Genomic DNA, 16450 nt, shown 5'->3' with positions numbered 1-16450 from the left:
CGGCATGTGCATCAAGCCCAAAACTGAGTTCTTCAACTGCCGGTCTGCGGTGTGATCGATGCGGCGTTAATAAGATTATATTGTGTGTATATATGAAAAATAGTGTTACAATTAGGACTATGGGGGCAGGGTCTGGGGTGGATATTTGGGTAGAGATGGGCAGGGGCTGGCCCACGACTTAGTTCAGTGTTCTTCAACCGTTGGTCTGCGGACCGATGCCGGTCCACAAAATAATTCTTTTATTTCTGCCGATCCATAGGTGTAAAAAGGTTGAAGAACGCGTGCGCTAAATGCTAAGAATGGGTGTCTTAGCATTTAGTGCATGCTAATCATTAGCACGGGCTAAATCCATTAGTGCCCCTTGATGAATTTCACCCTTACTGTCTTAATTTTATTCCAAATGTATTCTACAAATAAGGGTGTACATTTTTGTATCATCTCATTTTATAATAATGCACCCTATCTCAAGTGAAGGGCAATTCTGTAAACCAGGTGCTGACATCATTTACTCATGGTTTTCCTAGTCTAGATTCTATATATGGTACCCAAAATTGGACACAATCCAAGATGTAGACACAATTAAATTGGCTTAGGAGCCAATTAGAGTCAATAATTGGGGGCTAATTGGCAGCCCTATCTATTAATGTCAAATTTCAAGTTTAATAAAAATTTGTATACCGCCTCTCAGTCTTCTAAGCAGTTTGTGCATAATAAAAATAGTAAAATAAGGTGGGTGACATGCATTAAAACCTATTGGAACGATAGGATTAAGGTAAAGAATTACATTATCAAATAGGAAAGATATGTATTGGCAATGGAGACTTCGCAAAGTTTTGTGAGGTTGCCCCATGAAGTCTCGGCAGCCATTCTGAGGATCTTCGGACCGGCAGCGGCAATCAGTTCTAGTAGCATCAGGGGCATGAAAATGTTGGAACTCTTTCCTGCTCCTGAAGAAGCGACTAGACTACAGGAAACATACAAGGGAGGCTTGGGGAGGGTGCCCTCGGTCCCCATTGCCACAGTATTACTGTGACAGTGGTTCCCATTTCCGCAACACTACCATGGAATGGTCAACCATTGCCATGGTAATACCAGGCAAACCTGTCAACGTTTTTCTGTTGCCATGGGAATTCCTGTGGTAACCACAGGAACACCCACAGTAACCACGGAATTCCTGCAGTAACAGTTACTGTGTCACTCTCTACTAGGTATCACAGTTAGATTGTGAGCCTGCCAAGATAGATAGAGTAAATACTTAAGAATACTTGATTTTTATGTAATGTATTATAAATCGCTTTGGGTGAATCTCTTCATGAATAAGTCGGTTAATAAATCTCAATAAAATGCTATTATGAAATGAAACAACGAAGCAAACAAAAACAGAAACATGATGGCAGATAAAGGCCAAATAGCCCATCCAGTCTGCCCATATGCAGCATCCACTATCTCCTCTTCTAGCTAAGAGATCCCACCATGCTTATCCCATGCTTTCTTGAATTCAGACACAGTCTTTGTCTCCACCACCACTTCCGAAAGTCTATTCCACACATCTACCATCCTTTCTGGAAAAAGTATTTCCTTAGACTACTCCTGAGCCTATCACCTTTTAACTTTATCCTATGCCCTCCCATTCCAGAGCTTCCTTTCAAATGAAAGAGACTCATCTCATGCCCATTTATATTGTGTAGGTATTTAAACATCTCTATCACATTTTCTGCCTGCACACCCCTAATTATAATTACCCCATGAATGCTATTGTGATCTACAGACCTTTTCTTTTATAGTGCCTCATGTTAGGACAACAAATTTAAATTATGAGGTAGCTAAGTGCTCATTTCATGCAGAAACACTTTGTAATCTGGAATCCAGAACTTAGCTTTCCTTTACTGTAATATTTGGAATATTAATGTGTGAATAATAAGTGGAATCTTAGATTTAGTTTAAAGACAATCTCCCCGATATTCAGGCAGCTGCTATCAGCAATTTTTTTTTAAACGTTGATCGTTGCTGGTTAAATCATCCCCTGATATTCAGTGCCAGGCAGCCACAAGGGGCAGGAGTGAGAGGGCTCTGCTTCTGCCTCAACAACAAAAAACATGGCCCCGATTCACTAAAGTCAACGATCATCGCTAAACCTGTTTTCACAGGTTTAGCAACGATCGCTGCTAACTGACCCGATTCACTAAACGGCTCTCCGCGTGTTTTTCTCCTCCCATTTTCCGATCCGGCCATGCAAATTAGTAAAACCGCATGCAAACTAGCTAAGCAATTGATTCACTTACATTGCGTGTCTTGCCTTGGGTTTTTATTTTTCAATGGCAAAATATCTGTGCCATTAAAAAAAATGAAAAAAATCTCCCACCGCCACCCCTCCCCAGCGACCACCAATAATCACTCCCCCCCCTGACAATTGGGGCAACCCATCTGAACCTAAAACAAAAGACAGGAAGGATGTCCCTCCTGCCAAGAAGGACTTCCCACTCCACTGGGGAGGCCAGTTTCATCACGGAGGAGCTAGAGCAGGAGGTGTTTTTGATACCTCCAGCTCCCAACGTCAAAGATACGGGGCCTGGAGGGGGAGGGGAGCTTTGGTGACAGGAGGGAGTGGGCATCCCTCCTGCCTTTTTCTTCGGGGGAGGGGGAAGGTATTTGTGGGCAGGAGGGAGTGGGAATCCTTCCTGCCATCTTTTTGGGGTTTGAGAGTGCTAGCGGTTGGGGGGGGGGGGGCTTTTTTTAATGGGACAGATTGCTCGCAGAACATCTGTTCCATTAATAAAAAAGCAGAAGCCCTGACAGCAGTGACAGGAGGCTGCTTCCCTTGTCACTACTGTTAGAGCTCTGCATTGTGTCAATCGCTCACTGAGCGATTGAGTCGGTGGGTTTGCATGCAAATCATTTGCACCTCTGTGCAAATCATTTGCATGCAAACTTAATAGTGAATCCATCACTGTTGAAAAATTGGCCAGAAAATCGGCCAACAGTGAATGAGTCACTATTGTTAGTGAATCTAGGGCTAGACCGCCAGGAATCAAAGTAGACCTGGGGGGAGGGGGGTTCAGCTGCTGAAACCCACATTCTTGGATGACAGCCTGTGATTGCCATGACATGTACACCCATAGGCATCATAACAGAGGGAGGCCACAGGGGGTCATGGCCTCCCCAAAAATTGGCAGTTGCCAAATGGTGCCCACTCTCCCACCCATTTCCTGATGTTGTACTTTAAATCATTGGGGCAGCTGCCGTACAGTGTCAATGAGTAGGCCTGCCCTGGAACCTTTCATTCTAATTCTAGGGGCAGGCCTGCTTGTTGGCTGCCCCAAAGATTTAAAGTACAACACCAGGAGGAGATAGAGGGTAGAGTCGAGAACAGGTGATGGGCCATGCAGCAGGATTCTGCTTGGGCTAGGGCGGAGCTCCTGGGCTCCTTCAAACCAAACACCTTTCTGCTACTTATGTGTGTACCAGTGCATTGTTGTGAAGAAGCAGCATTCCTGCTGTGAGATTTCCTCGTCTTTTCTCCTTGATTGACTCCTGCAAAGCAATCATTGTGTTGGCGTAACTCCTCCCAGTTATGGTTGCCTCATGTGGCATGAACTCCAGAAGCAAAAGTCCTTCATCATCCCAGAAGACAGTTGCCACAAATTTGCCTGCAGATTTTTCTGTCTTGAACTCTTTTCGGATGGGGGATGACATGTTTCCACTACATTGACTCCATTTTAGACTCAGGATCTCTTTGATAGACCCAGCTCTCATCTCCAGTCACCAATGAAAAAATCTCGCTTGGATTTCACGGAGCATCTCCAAATTCTCCTGACAGCACTGGAACCTCTTGGCCACCTGACATGGCATCAGCATTTTTGGAACCCATCTTGCACTAACCTCGGAGATGCCCAATTTTTCATGAATTATTTTCTAAACTGTACCTACTGAGATGCCCATTTCTTCAGCTGTTTGGGAATCCTTAATTCATCTGTCTGTCAAAATTAAATCCTCGACTTTCTTGTACATTTCTGTGAAAGTTGCTTCCACAGTCCATCCAGTGTGAGGGTCATCTTCAATAGACTCTCTACCCCATTTAAACTGCTTGCTCCAAAATTTTATTGTAGGATGATGGGGCATACTTAACATAAACTGCAGTCATGCGTTCATGAATCTCCTTTGGCTTTTTCCCTTTTTTGTGAGAAATTTTATCACTGAACAATGCTCCAAATCTAGCAGTCTCTTACTTGATTCACACAGGGACTCTCCTGACATCCTGTCTGTTGGAATGTTAGACTCGCACTGAGCTACAACTGTGTATGAGTAACCTTGAGACATGCACAGACTTGTTTCAACACTTTCTTTCATACTCAGGTAGATAAATCCTTGAATGCTCCTCCTAGTGCACTGTTACCGAATTGCCTTCCACATGCTTTAAAAAACTACCTTCTAAAATTCTTATAGATATGCTCTGACATATATTTATTGTATTTTAAATGGTTTTTCTATCATGCCAATGCTTATTAGTGAGCTTTGTAACAAAGGTATAGAGTTATGAAAAAAATAGTCCTTAGCCAATCTGTCTGCAGATATGAACAATAAGGATTAAAAAAAAATCATGATTTTGTATTTGTTTCTGCATGTGGGATTGTACATATTTGTTTCTAAACTTCCTACATTCCTTTTCAGGTTTGCAATCACAAAAGAGAATGTCACTGTGAGCCTGGGTGGGCCCCACCATATTGCAACAAGAGGCTGATGGAAATATCTCAGGGTAGTTAATGATTTCTCTCTGTTGACCAGCAGAAGGCATTTGCAGTAAAAAAAATTATGTTAGTGGGATTTCTGGGTATACAGATACATCTTAACAGCAGGAGTGGACTGATAAGAGATCTGGGCTCCTGGTCAATAAGAGTCATGGGCTTCTCCCAAAGCCCCCACATTTCTCCCTCTCTCACCAGGTTCACATCCTACCCTGCCTTTACCTCAAAAGTTCTCTTTTCCCTGGCATAGGCTATCTGACACTGACCAAAACCATATCTCTGTCACTACCGGCTCATGCGGAAGCAGGAAGTTACATCAGAAAGGGGTGAGCAGTGGCAGAGAGAACAAGCCGGTCAGTATCAGACAACCTATATTCAAGACTTGTACAGAGAAAGGAAATTTTGAGATAAATGCACTGGGGGAGGGGGGAGATGCTGGAGAGGAGGAAGAGGTGTGAGAGAGGGGGCGTGCCAGACCCAAGAATGGAGAGTAGAGAGATATTGATCATTTGGGGAGGAGATACTGGGCCTTCCAACTGCTATGGGCCCTCAGGCACTGCCTGGTTGCCTGAATGGTCAGTCCGCCCCTGCTTAAAAGTCTGAGTCATCATGAAAAATACCATTTCATTTGTTAACAGCTACTGTATCCTATCAAGGACCAATAATATTAAGGTCAAGATCAGTTCTGCAATATGGGAGAATACAGGAGGGTCTTTCTTTTTTTCTTTTTTTTTGGTTGTAATCAAATAATTTTGCCTCATATCCCAGTTTATGGAGCCACTGTTTAAATACAGCTTAATATCTTGTTCATGTATTTATTCTGTGTGTGTTTTTCTAGGTGGAGATAGCGTTGTCCCCATTGTTGTAACACTGATAGTGGTAATACTGTTAGCAGTTCTTGTATTTGGAGGTATCATATACTATAAACGGAGACACAAGAAGTACCCCTCAAAAAGGTAAGAGTTCCAAGGTGGAGGGTGATGAGGTTCAGGGGCAGAGGTTGATTTCATTCCACCAAGATTGTCAGGGGCATTGGGAAGTGATGGGATGATTTCATGCCCATGCCTCCTTACATAGGTCTGAGTTTTAAACAGACTGATATTACTTATGTGTGCCTTGGGGCAGGTGGAAAAGGTAATGGGAAAATGTTCTCTTCTAGATATGTTTTGGCTATGCCCAAACCATGCCATCCCCCCATCATGCCCACTTTAAATCTCTTCATCTTGGGGATGTGCACGTGAAAATAACAACTTTATGAAATTGCTGTTTGCACATGTGTGCAATCTAAATATGTACATTTTGATTAATACTCATAAAATGCCCTTTATAGTGACAGACATCTGTCTTGGAATTTCTGACATAATTTTATCTCTGTATGGATATGGATAGTGCTAGATTATTTATATACTGCCTTTCTGTGGTACAGTCAAAATAGTTTACATATTGCATTCAGGCACTTTGGGCCAGATTCTATAAATGGCACCTAAGCACCACGCCACTCTGTAGGCGTCACTTGTAAAATCACACCTAGCAGTGCCTAAGTGGACTTAGGCATCGCTAGGTACTGTCGAGATAGGCACCAATATATTTTGCCGGATTTTACCTGACCTAATTTACCGGAACCTAACTCAGACGCCTAGCAATGCCTAAGTCAATCATGCCCCTATTCTCCGCCCCTAAAATCATGCCTACTTTTCATGTAAGCATCAGTAGATGTTGGAGGGTGCCTCAACTTAGACATCCTAAGAGTTCCATGTGGAACTCTTAATTATTGATTTCTCTCTTTTTTTTTTTTTTATTAGCTGAAAACCCATGTGATTAATTATCAAGCCAATTAAAAAATTCCATGTGGGTTCTGAAGTTAGACATCACTAGGTGTTCTTGATTAGGGTGCCTAGTGGCTAGGTGTACTTTATAGAATCTGGTCCAATCTCCTTTAACAAAACTGCACGAGGATTTTAGCACCAGCGTGCTGAATGCTCTGTGCTTCTCCGACGGTCATAGAGTTCCTATGAGCGTTGGAGCACTGCAGAGTATTCAGTGCACTGGCCGGCACTAAAAAAACTCATGCGTGGTGTTGTAAAAGGGGGGAGGTACGTTTTTGTACCTGGAGGGTTATGTTTCTTGCCCAGGGTCACGTTGCTATAATGACAATTTAACCTAATTCACCGCAAAAATAGAAACTGGTGGAACTCCTCAATTCAAACACTCATCCAAATATAATTTCACTTAATATAAAGCATAAATATATTACTTCATAAATAATAAATAACTTTCTAAATAATTGAAATAAAGTCCAAGTTAAGTTGTTTGTTTATTCAAATATTCACTAAACTGAACTGAGTTATATTTTGATCATTGCACTTCAAATGGAATGGGGGTTAGGGGGTTATGCCGGTGAGGAGGCACAGAGAAGCTTTGTGAGGACGTTGAGTCCAGAGTCGTGACGTGAGGCTTTTTCCCCTTTAAGTTCAATTTATTATTTAGAAAGTTATTTATTATTTATGAAGCAATATATTTGTGCCTTATATTAAGTGGAATTATATTTGGATAAGTGTTTGGATTGAACCCAATTCCCCTGGTTCTCAGTCCACTTCTCTAACCAATAGGCTACTCTTTTCCTTTGTACTGTATCACCACAGGTCCCCTCTAATTGTGGGCTTTATAAACCATTATCAATTATTAGCCAGTAGTTATAAATCTCATTCTCAGCTATATACAAATTATAAACAGTCTTGACTGAGTTGGTCTAACTGTTTTTGAGGTTTTCTAAAACTAAGTCCCTAAAGCTTTAGGTTAATCCTCTGTGGGTGTCTGGTGTTTTCTAGAACAACTGTGAAAGACTCAAGCTCAGGACTATCAAATCCATTATTCCAAGAAGGACATAGAGGAAATGTGAAAACAGAATCACAGAATCATAAAATCGGCTTTCCACAACTGCTAACCACAACTTCTGATCTAGAAGGGTCAAAGTCAGCTTTCATTACCATCACTCCTATCAGGGATTCTCCACAGGTGAGTTTTTATCATTAGGAATATTTTGTCAGTGGAAACTACCACAGCTGTAGTAGCATCTGTCCTTCTGTCCATCCATTCATGCATAAGTTTTGAAGATCCACTTTGTGGATATATTTAACTGAAATTTGATTAGGGGAACATCTCACTGAGATTCCAGTTCTCCAACCAAATTTCATTCAAATCTGTCCACAGAGATTACTGACAAATGTGCTGGGACTGCAGAACCATTCCTGAATTTACACCTACAACTAAAGTGATCAAATATGCAGATGATATAAAATAATTCAAAGCTATTAAATCACATGCGGACTGTGAGAAATTGCAAGAGAACCTTACAAGACTGGAAGATTGGGTATACAATGGCAGATGAATTTTAATGTGGACAAATGCAAAGTGATGCACATTAGGAAGGATAACCCAAATTATAGCTATTTGATGCTGGGTTCCACATTAGGAGTCACTTACCTATGGAAAAGATCTAGGTGCAGATTCTTCTGTTAAATGCGTTGTGGTGGTCCAAAAAGCAAACAGAATGTTAGGAAAAGAATAAGAATAAAGCAAAGAATATTATAATACCTCCATATCACTCCATGGCACAACTGCACATTGAGTATTGTCTGCAATTCTAGTTGCCTCATCAAAAAAAAGAGAGAGGGGAATTAGAAAAGGTCATGAAGGGTAACCAAAATGAATAAGAGTTTGGAACGACTGTCATAGAAAGAAAAGCTAAGAAGGTTTATATCTCTTCAACTTGGAGTAGAGAGAAAGGGGGGTATGATAGAGGACTACAAAATCCTTAATGGAAAGGAATAGGTAAACATAAATCAACTGTTAATTTTCAAAGGCCAAAACTAGGTATTATTATTTAATTTCCTTAAAAACAAATTTGAGAAATTTTTTCACTCAGCAAAGAGTTAACCTGTGGAACTCATTGCCAGAAAATGTGGCAAAAGCAGTTAGCATAACCGGGTTTGATTGGATTTCTTGCTTGATATTCTACTTACTCCCCTTTTACAAAGCCGCACTAGTGGCTGTCACAGCACTAACTGCCCTGGAGCCCAAAGAGATTTAAAGGGCTTTGGGGAGGGGGGGTTTGTCGTGCTAGCACGATTTTGTAAAAAAGGGGTTAATACTTGAGTTTTAAAGTGGTGCACTATAAAAATTAATAAAACAATATACAGTAAAACCTTGGATTGCAAGTAACTTGGTTTGCAAGGGTTTTGCAAGACAAGTAAAGCATTTTATTAAATTTTAACTTGATATACAAGCAATGTCTTGCAATACAAGTACATACAGTTTATACACATCACAACGGAGCCGATGGTTCTTCTCTCTCTGACGCTGCAGGAGTGTAGTGACTGTTCTAAACGAGCGAGGTCTTGCAATACAAGTACGTATAGTATTTTGTATTAAAGTTTTTGGGTTGTGGAACGAATCGTCTGAGTTTCCATTATTTCTTATGGGGCAATTCGCTTTGATACGAGTGTTTTGGATTACAAGTATGTTTTCGGAATTAATCATTCTCATAAACCAAGGTTTTGCTGTATTGTGTATTTAAAGTTTTTGGGCTGTGGAACGAATCGTCTGAGTTTCCATTATTTCCTGTGGGGGAAATTCGCTTTGATATACGAGTGCTTTGGATTAAAGCATGCTTCTGGAATGAATTATGCTCGCAAACCAAGATTTTACTGTATAACCAAAAATGACTATAATAGAAGAATCAAATATGAGATACACCACCCGATATTTAAAACCATTTAACTGGCCAGGAATGGCTCCTAGCCGGTTAAATGGCGCTTAACCAGATATCTGGCAATATTCAGTGGGAGCTGGCTGTTTATCTCCTGCTGAAAATTGCCAGTTAGCACTTAGCGAGTAGTCAGTTATATTGTGCAATATAACTGGTTATCCAGCAATATTCAGCACATTGCTGGCTAGGTTTGGCGGCCAAATTGCCGGTAGGTCACTGAAGTAGCTGGAATATCTTTTGCCGTTTTAAAACAGCATTAAGAGAGACCTGGAGAAAGCCACCGCTGGTCCACATGGTCTTTTACGAGTGGAATCTTGTTATTGGGGGGGATTCTGCCAGGAACTTGTGACCTGGCTTGGCCACTATTAGAAGAACATAAGAATTGCCACTGCTGGGTCAGACCGGTGGTCCATCGTGCCCAGCAGTCCGCTCACGCGGCAACCCTTAGGTCAAAGACCAGTGCCCTGTTTGAGTCTAGCCTTACCTGTGTGCGTTCTGGTTCAGCAGGAACTTCTTTGTCTTGAATCCCTGGAGAGTGTTTTTCCCTATAACAGCTTCCGGATAGTGGACTAGATGGACCTTTGTTGTGACCCAATATGGCAAAACTTACATTTTTATGTACTTTTGTACCAGGCTCTAATGGCCCCTTTTACAAAGTCACGTTGGTGATTCCTGCTGGGCAAATACAACGCAGCCCATTCAGTTCCTATGGGCTGCATTGCATTTGCCACGCTGGCACTTGCTACTTTGGCTTTATAAAAGGCAAAAGCTGACATCAGCCAATAATGAAGAAAGGGCTGGAACCCCCTTCCTTCACACTTCCCACCCCCCTTAACATTCAGAAGCATAGTTATAAATGTTAGCTACTGTTAAGATGTATTATTTTACCACAAAGTTGTGCTATTTTAGCATAGGTCCCATTTTATATAATAAGACCTAGCGCTCCTTCTACAATGCTGCAGTAATCACTCTGACGCATGGCAGCTGCTACTATGTCTTTGTAAAAGGGGGTCTAGTTACTGAAATGGGGTTTAACAGTAAAATAACATGTCTTAAGGGCATTTATAACATCCCTCCCCCGGCCCCTAGGCTCCCCTACCCTGATATTTTGATAATTAAATTCAACAGATGTGATCATCCCGACACCAGCCTGCCAAAACAAATGCTGTAAAAACATATATTTGGACATCAGGGAGTAAATATTCAGTCAGCGGCAGAGAGCATTTTGCTGACCATCACCAGTATTATCCTGCCATATCTAGGCTTCAGCAATGTTCTATGGGCCATGTCTGGGCTTTGGCATTGAATATCCATTATTTGTGGGGTGCCAGCTAACACATAACCAGTTAAGTAGCTATTCAGAACTTAACCAACTATGGGTTGCCACATAACAATAGAACTGACTTTTATACGGTCCTGTTTATGCCGTTCACCTGGCTTCTTAAGTTCTAAATATCAGCACTTAACCAGCCAAGTGCTGACTCCGCCCCAGAACACTCCCAAACTGGTTTTGAGTCTGGCACTAACCAGTCATTTTCAGCAGCACTAACCAGTTAAGTGCCACTGAAATTTAGGGCCCCTTTTTACCACAGCTTTGTAAAAGGGGCCCTTAGAGCAGGGGTAGGGAACGCCGGTCCTCGAGAGCCGTATTCCAGTCGGGTTTTTAGAATTTCCCCAATGAATATGCATGAGATCTATTTGCATGCACTGCTTTCAATGCATATTCATAGGGGAAATCCTGAAAACCCGACTGGAATACGGCTCTCAAGGACCAGAGTTCCCTACCCCTGCCTTAGAGGATAGCTTCAAGCACTTATTATTATTATTATTACTTATTATTTATAGTATTTATATACTACTTATTATCTAAGTGGGTTACATTCAGGTACTTAAGCGTTTTTTCCCTCTGTCCTGGCAGGCTCACAATCTATCTAATGTACTTGGGGCAATGGGGGATTAAGTGACTTGCCCAGGGTCACAAGGAGCAGCATGGGATTTGAACCCACAACCTCAGGGTGCTGAGGCTATAGCTCTAACTACTGTGCCACACACTGGTCAGCAACTATTTCTGGTCAATTACATTGAATGTCGACCCTTGGATTTTTTTAAAATATTAAATTGTGAAGGCAATTCCAAAAGCCTTTCACTGTGTACATGCACCATATGAAAATCGACCACTCTTCCTGTGGATAAAAAGTAGGTGCTGAAGGGTCTTTTAGGCCCCCTTTTATCAAGCCACATTAGGGTTTTTATTGCTGGCCACTGCGGTAAAAGCTCCGACGCTCATAGGAATTCTATGAGCATTGGAGCTTTTACCGCGGCAGCTGGTGATAGAAACCCCTAATGTGGCTTGATAAAAGGGGGCCTTAGTTTGTGTGACTCTCAGAGCCTATTTTACTTTGATTACAGCTGCTCTTTACCTCCCTGCATGATGCCTAGTACACCAAATGGTAAAACAAGCGTAAAGTGAAGATTTCTTAAACCCACCATAAATGCCTTGAAAAGGAATTTCTGAATTCCACAGGCGTTTGGATTGAAAAGCTGACAAGTGAAAACTATTTTCCTTTCTTCTAAGTGGTAATAAATGACAGTGCTTTTCCAAAGTTCATTCCGGCATTTAATTTGAGGTGACAGCCATTTGCTGTAAACGCGCTATGAAACCCAAGTAATTGCTATAATGTTCTATTAGAATTTATGTTCAGGACAACTAGTAACACTTTGAGTCAACATAATGAAGGTTTGCTATAAACAATCCTTAGAATAATAAGCTTCTTGAATTTCTTTCATCTTCATCTTAAGTTTCTGTATCTAACACCTCCATCAAGCTGCTCTTTGGAAAGAGAAAAATTGATCATCTCATTCCTCTCTTGGAAGCTGAGCATGCTGGATTCCATTTAAGCAGCAGAACCAAAGGGAAAAGGGAGATCCAACCTTGTCTGCAGTGTAACATAGTAACATAGTAGATGACGGCAGATAAAGACCCGAATGGTCCATCCAGTCTGCCCAACCTGATTCAATTTAAAAATTTTTTTTTTTTTTTTTTTTTTTCTTCTTAGCTATTTCTGGGCGAGAATCCAAAGCTTTACCCGGTACTGTGCTTGGGTTCCAACTGCCGAAATCTCTGTTAAGACTTACTCCAGCCCATCTACACCCTCCCAGCCATTGAAGCCCTCCCCTGCCCATCCTCCTCCAAACGGCCATACACAGACACAGACCGTACAAGTCTGCCCAGTAACTGGCCTAGTTCAATCTTTAATATTATTTTCTGATTCTAAATCTTCTGTGTTCATCCCACGCTTCTTTGAACTCAGTCACAGTTTTACTCTCCACCACCTCTCCCGGGAGCGCATTCCAGGCATCCACCACCCTCTCCGTAAAGTAGAATTTCCTAACATTGCCCCTGAATCTACCACCCCTCAACCTCAAATTATGTCCTCTGGTTTTACCATTTTCCTTTCTCTGGAAAAGATTTTGTTCTACGTTAATACCCTTTAAGTATTTGAACGTCTGAATCATATCTCCCCTGTCTCTCCTTTCCTCTAGGGTATACATATTCAGGGCTTCCAGTCTCTCCTCATATGTCTTCTGGTGCAAGCCTCCTATCATTTTCGTCGCCCTCCTCTGGACCGCCTCAAGTCTTCTTACGTCTTTCGCCAGATACGGTCTCCAAAACTGAACACAATACTCCAAGTGGGGCCTCACCAATGACCTGTACAGGGGCATCAACACCTTCTTTCTTCTACTGACTACGCCTCTCTTTATACAGCCCAGAATCCTTCTGGCAGCAGCCACTGCCTTGTCACACTGTTTTTTTCGCCTTTAGATCTTCGGACACTATCACCCCGAGGTCCCTCTCCCCGTCCGTGCATATCAGCTTCTCTCCTCCCAGCATATACGGTTCCTTCCTATTATTAATCCCCAAATGCATTACTCTGCATTTCTTTGCATTGAATTTTAGTTGCCAGGCATTAGACCATTCCTCTAACTTTTGCAGATCCTTTTTCATATTTTCCACTCCCTCTTCGGTGTCTACTCTGTTACAAATCTTGGTATCATCTGCAAAAAGGCACACTTTTCCTTCTAACCCTTCAGCAATGTCACTTACATACATATTGAACAGGATTGGCCCCAGCACCGAACCCTGAGGGACTCCACTAGTCACCTTTCCTTCCTTCGAGCGACTTCCATTAACCACCACCCTCTGGCGTCTGTCCGACAGCCAGTTTCTGACCCAGTTCACCACTTTGGGTCCTAACTTTAGCCCTTCAAGTTTGTTCAACAGCCTCCTATGAGGAACTGTATCAAAGGCTTTGCTGAAATCCAAATAAATTACATCTAGCATATGTCCTCGATCCAGCTCTCTGGTCACCCAATCAAAAAATTCAATCAGGTTCGTTTGGCACGATTTACCTTTTGTAAAGCCATGTTGCCTCGGATCCTGTAACCCATTATATTCAAGGAAATACACTATTATTATATTTATATTTATATTATTATTATTATATAGTGAAAAAAACAAGCAGGAGCAAACAAACCAAAACTGCAGATATGTACAACGATGTAGGCAAAATTTATTGTGACAACCAAAATATATCTAAAAACCTTTTTACCAAACAGGGGACCCAACACGGTCCGTGTTTCGGACAACCTTCATCAGGGGTCCATGGTGAAAAAGGGAAGACAAATATGTCAAAAAAAATTGCAGTGAAAAATTTTACTCTAGCGAGACTTTACTATATCCAGTGACCCTCGCCGATACATATGATCCGTTTTTTTCTTCTGTACTTTTTCGTGACATATTTGTCTTCCCTTTTTCACCATGGACCCCTGATGAAGGTTGTCCGAAACACGGACCGTGTTGGGTCCCCTGTTTGGTAAAAAGGTTTTTAGATATATTTTGGTTGTCACAATAAATTTTGCCTACATCGTTGTACATATCTGCAGTTTTGGATTCCATTTAAGATCTTACCATTATTCACCATGGGGCCCTTTTACTAAACGGTGCTAGACGTTTTAGCAGGTGCTAAACGCTAACGCCTCCATTATAGTCTGTGGATATGTGCGCTAAAACAGCTAGTGTGCCTTAGTAATGTTATAATATTTATTATATGGACCTTCTTTTGTTTCTCTTAGTTTGTTGATACAGCCAAAGAGAAAGCTTGTTGTTTTTTTCCCCAACCTAACCTGCTAACCATCCCTGCAACCATAAAGTTTGTTTGGAGACATACTGCACTTGACATTCATGGTTTACCCTTTAGTATCAGAACTGAATTGTCTTTTATGAGGTCCAAAACCTACTATTTTTGTTAGGCTTTTTCCTCAAGAGTGAAGGTGTCTCTCTAAGATCACCCATTCATGGGTGAGCTGTGGCAAAAAGCCCTGCATCTTCAATATTATTGTATCCTTTGTTTAGGAGTTATAATGCAATATTAGTCCCTTTTCTCCTGTTCCTCAGGTCAATTGTTTATTTCTAGTCCTCTTGACTGTGTTCAGTGATTTCTTTATGAGTCTGCTAGTTTTCATTTCTAGTTTATAAGCCATTGTGTGCCTAGGTCTAAAATATCACCAACTGCATGCATAACTTAGGGGCCCTTTTATCAAAAAGCAGTAAAAAGTGGCCTTAGATGCAGGCCATTTCCATGTGCTATGAACATTTTTATCGCTGGGGTAAAATGACTGATTTTTCTATTTTCTCTACTAATGGCCATATGCTAATTAGCACATGAATCCCTACTATCATGCATTAGTTAGGGCTAAATGCACTAACCTTACCGCTCCATGAGTGATCCAATCTGTGGCCGGGCAACTGATTCACAACGAGTCTTCATGCAAATTGACTCAGTTGGAGGCATGCCCCACACCGACCACACAGATCGCTGAAGAGCCTGATTTTAAGGCCAAATGGGATCGACACGTGGGCTCTATTCACTAGGCAAAGGTAGGGGATGGTCATTAGGGTGGGCAGACTAGGTGGGCCGTGGCCCTTATCTGCCGTCTATTTCTATGTTTCTATGACGCATGCGCAGACCATTTTCTTTGCCTGTAGATGGTCTACCCATGCTCTCCACGCAAGGAAGAGCTGGAAACTTTTTACTTTAATCAGAGCTGGAAATTTTTTACTTTTTTCACAAGCCCGTGATTTTAACCCGTGGGTTTAAAGCAGGGCTGCACTGCGGAATGTTCTGGAACAGAACACGCCATAGTACAGCCCCGCTTTAAACCCGCGGGTTAAAAACACGGGCTCGCACTGCAGGGAAGGGTGGCAAAGAGCAGGAGAGTCAAAGCGGCAGAGATCCAGAGTCGGAGCGGCAGAGAGCAGGAGAATCCTTCCCTGCAGTACAAGCCAGGAGAGTCGGGGAGGCAGAGAACAGAGAAGGATGGTTGGGGGAAGTATGGTTGGGATTTCAGGGCTGCAGAGCAGAGAGGCAGAGAGCAAGGGGACTATACTTTGGGGGATGGTTTTCTGGATTCCAGGGCTGCAGGGCAGAGAGCAGCTGGGATTTCAGGGCGGCAAAGAACAGGACAGTCGGCAAGGACGTGAGTGACTGGTCCTCAGCAGTCGCTTCTTTTTGGATTGGCCAGCCCAGTTGTTGTTCCTGAAATTGTTTAGTGAACCGCTGCCTTCCTACATTTGCATGTCATTTCCCCTCATTTGCATGAATGGATTAGATCGGATCGGAGGTTGATCGGCCACGAGGTTAGTGAATCGGGTCAGGGAAAAATCGGGTCAGTACACGATCGCAAACACAATCGGTGTGCTTAGTGAATCTAGCCCTTAGTCAATAAAAGCTTACGTGCTAAGCACACACTAATTGGCTAGTGTGTGGTAATGTAGCTGCATTAACCAATTAGTTCAGAACTCTCTCCCCCCTCCCCCCCCCACTCCATCCACTCAGCACTAAAAAATAAACTTTAATTTTTAGCACATGGTTAGCATGTG

At 42.1% G+C, this 16450-nt stretch overlaps 1 protein-coding gene across 1 annotated transcript in view; it reads left to right on the top strand.

Annotated features, from left to right (window-relative positions):
* ADAM8 (ADAM metallopeptidase domain 8) overlaps positions 1-16450 on the top strand; it is a 191406-nt gene that overhangs the window by 154166 nt on the left and 20790 nt on the right. The window contains exons 18-20 of the mRNA XM_033943786.1: positions 4669-4753; positions 5581-5698; positions 7571-7757. Of these exons, the coding sequence (XP_033799677.1) occupies positions 4669-4753; positions 5581-5698; positions 7571-7757 (390 nt within the window). The remainder of the gene's footprint in view (positions 1-4668; positions 4754-5580; positions 5699-7570; positions 7758-16450) is intronic.

The sequence above is a fragment of the Geotrypetes seraphini genome, chromosome 4 (assembly GCF_902459505.1).
Source record: "Geotrypetes seraphini chromosome 4, aGeoSer1.1, whole genome shotgun sequence".
Lineage (NCBI taxonomy): Eukaryota > Metazoa > Chordata > Amphibia > Gymnophiona > Dermophiidae > Geotrypetes > Geotrypetes seraphini.
The sequence above is the reverse complement of the archived record's forward strand: the minus strand, read 5'-3'. Positions and strand labels throughout refer to the sequence as shown.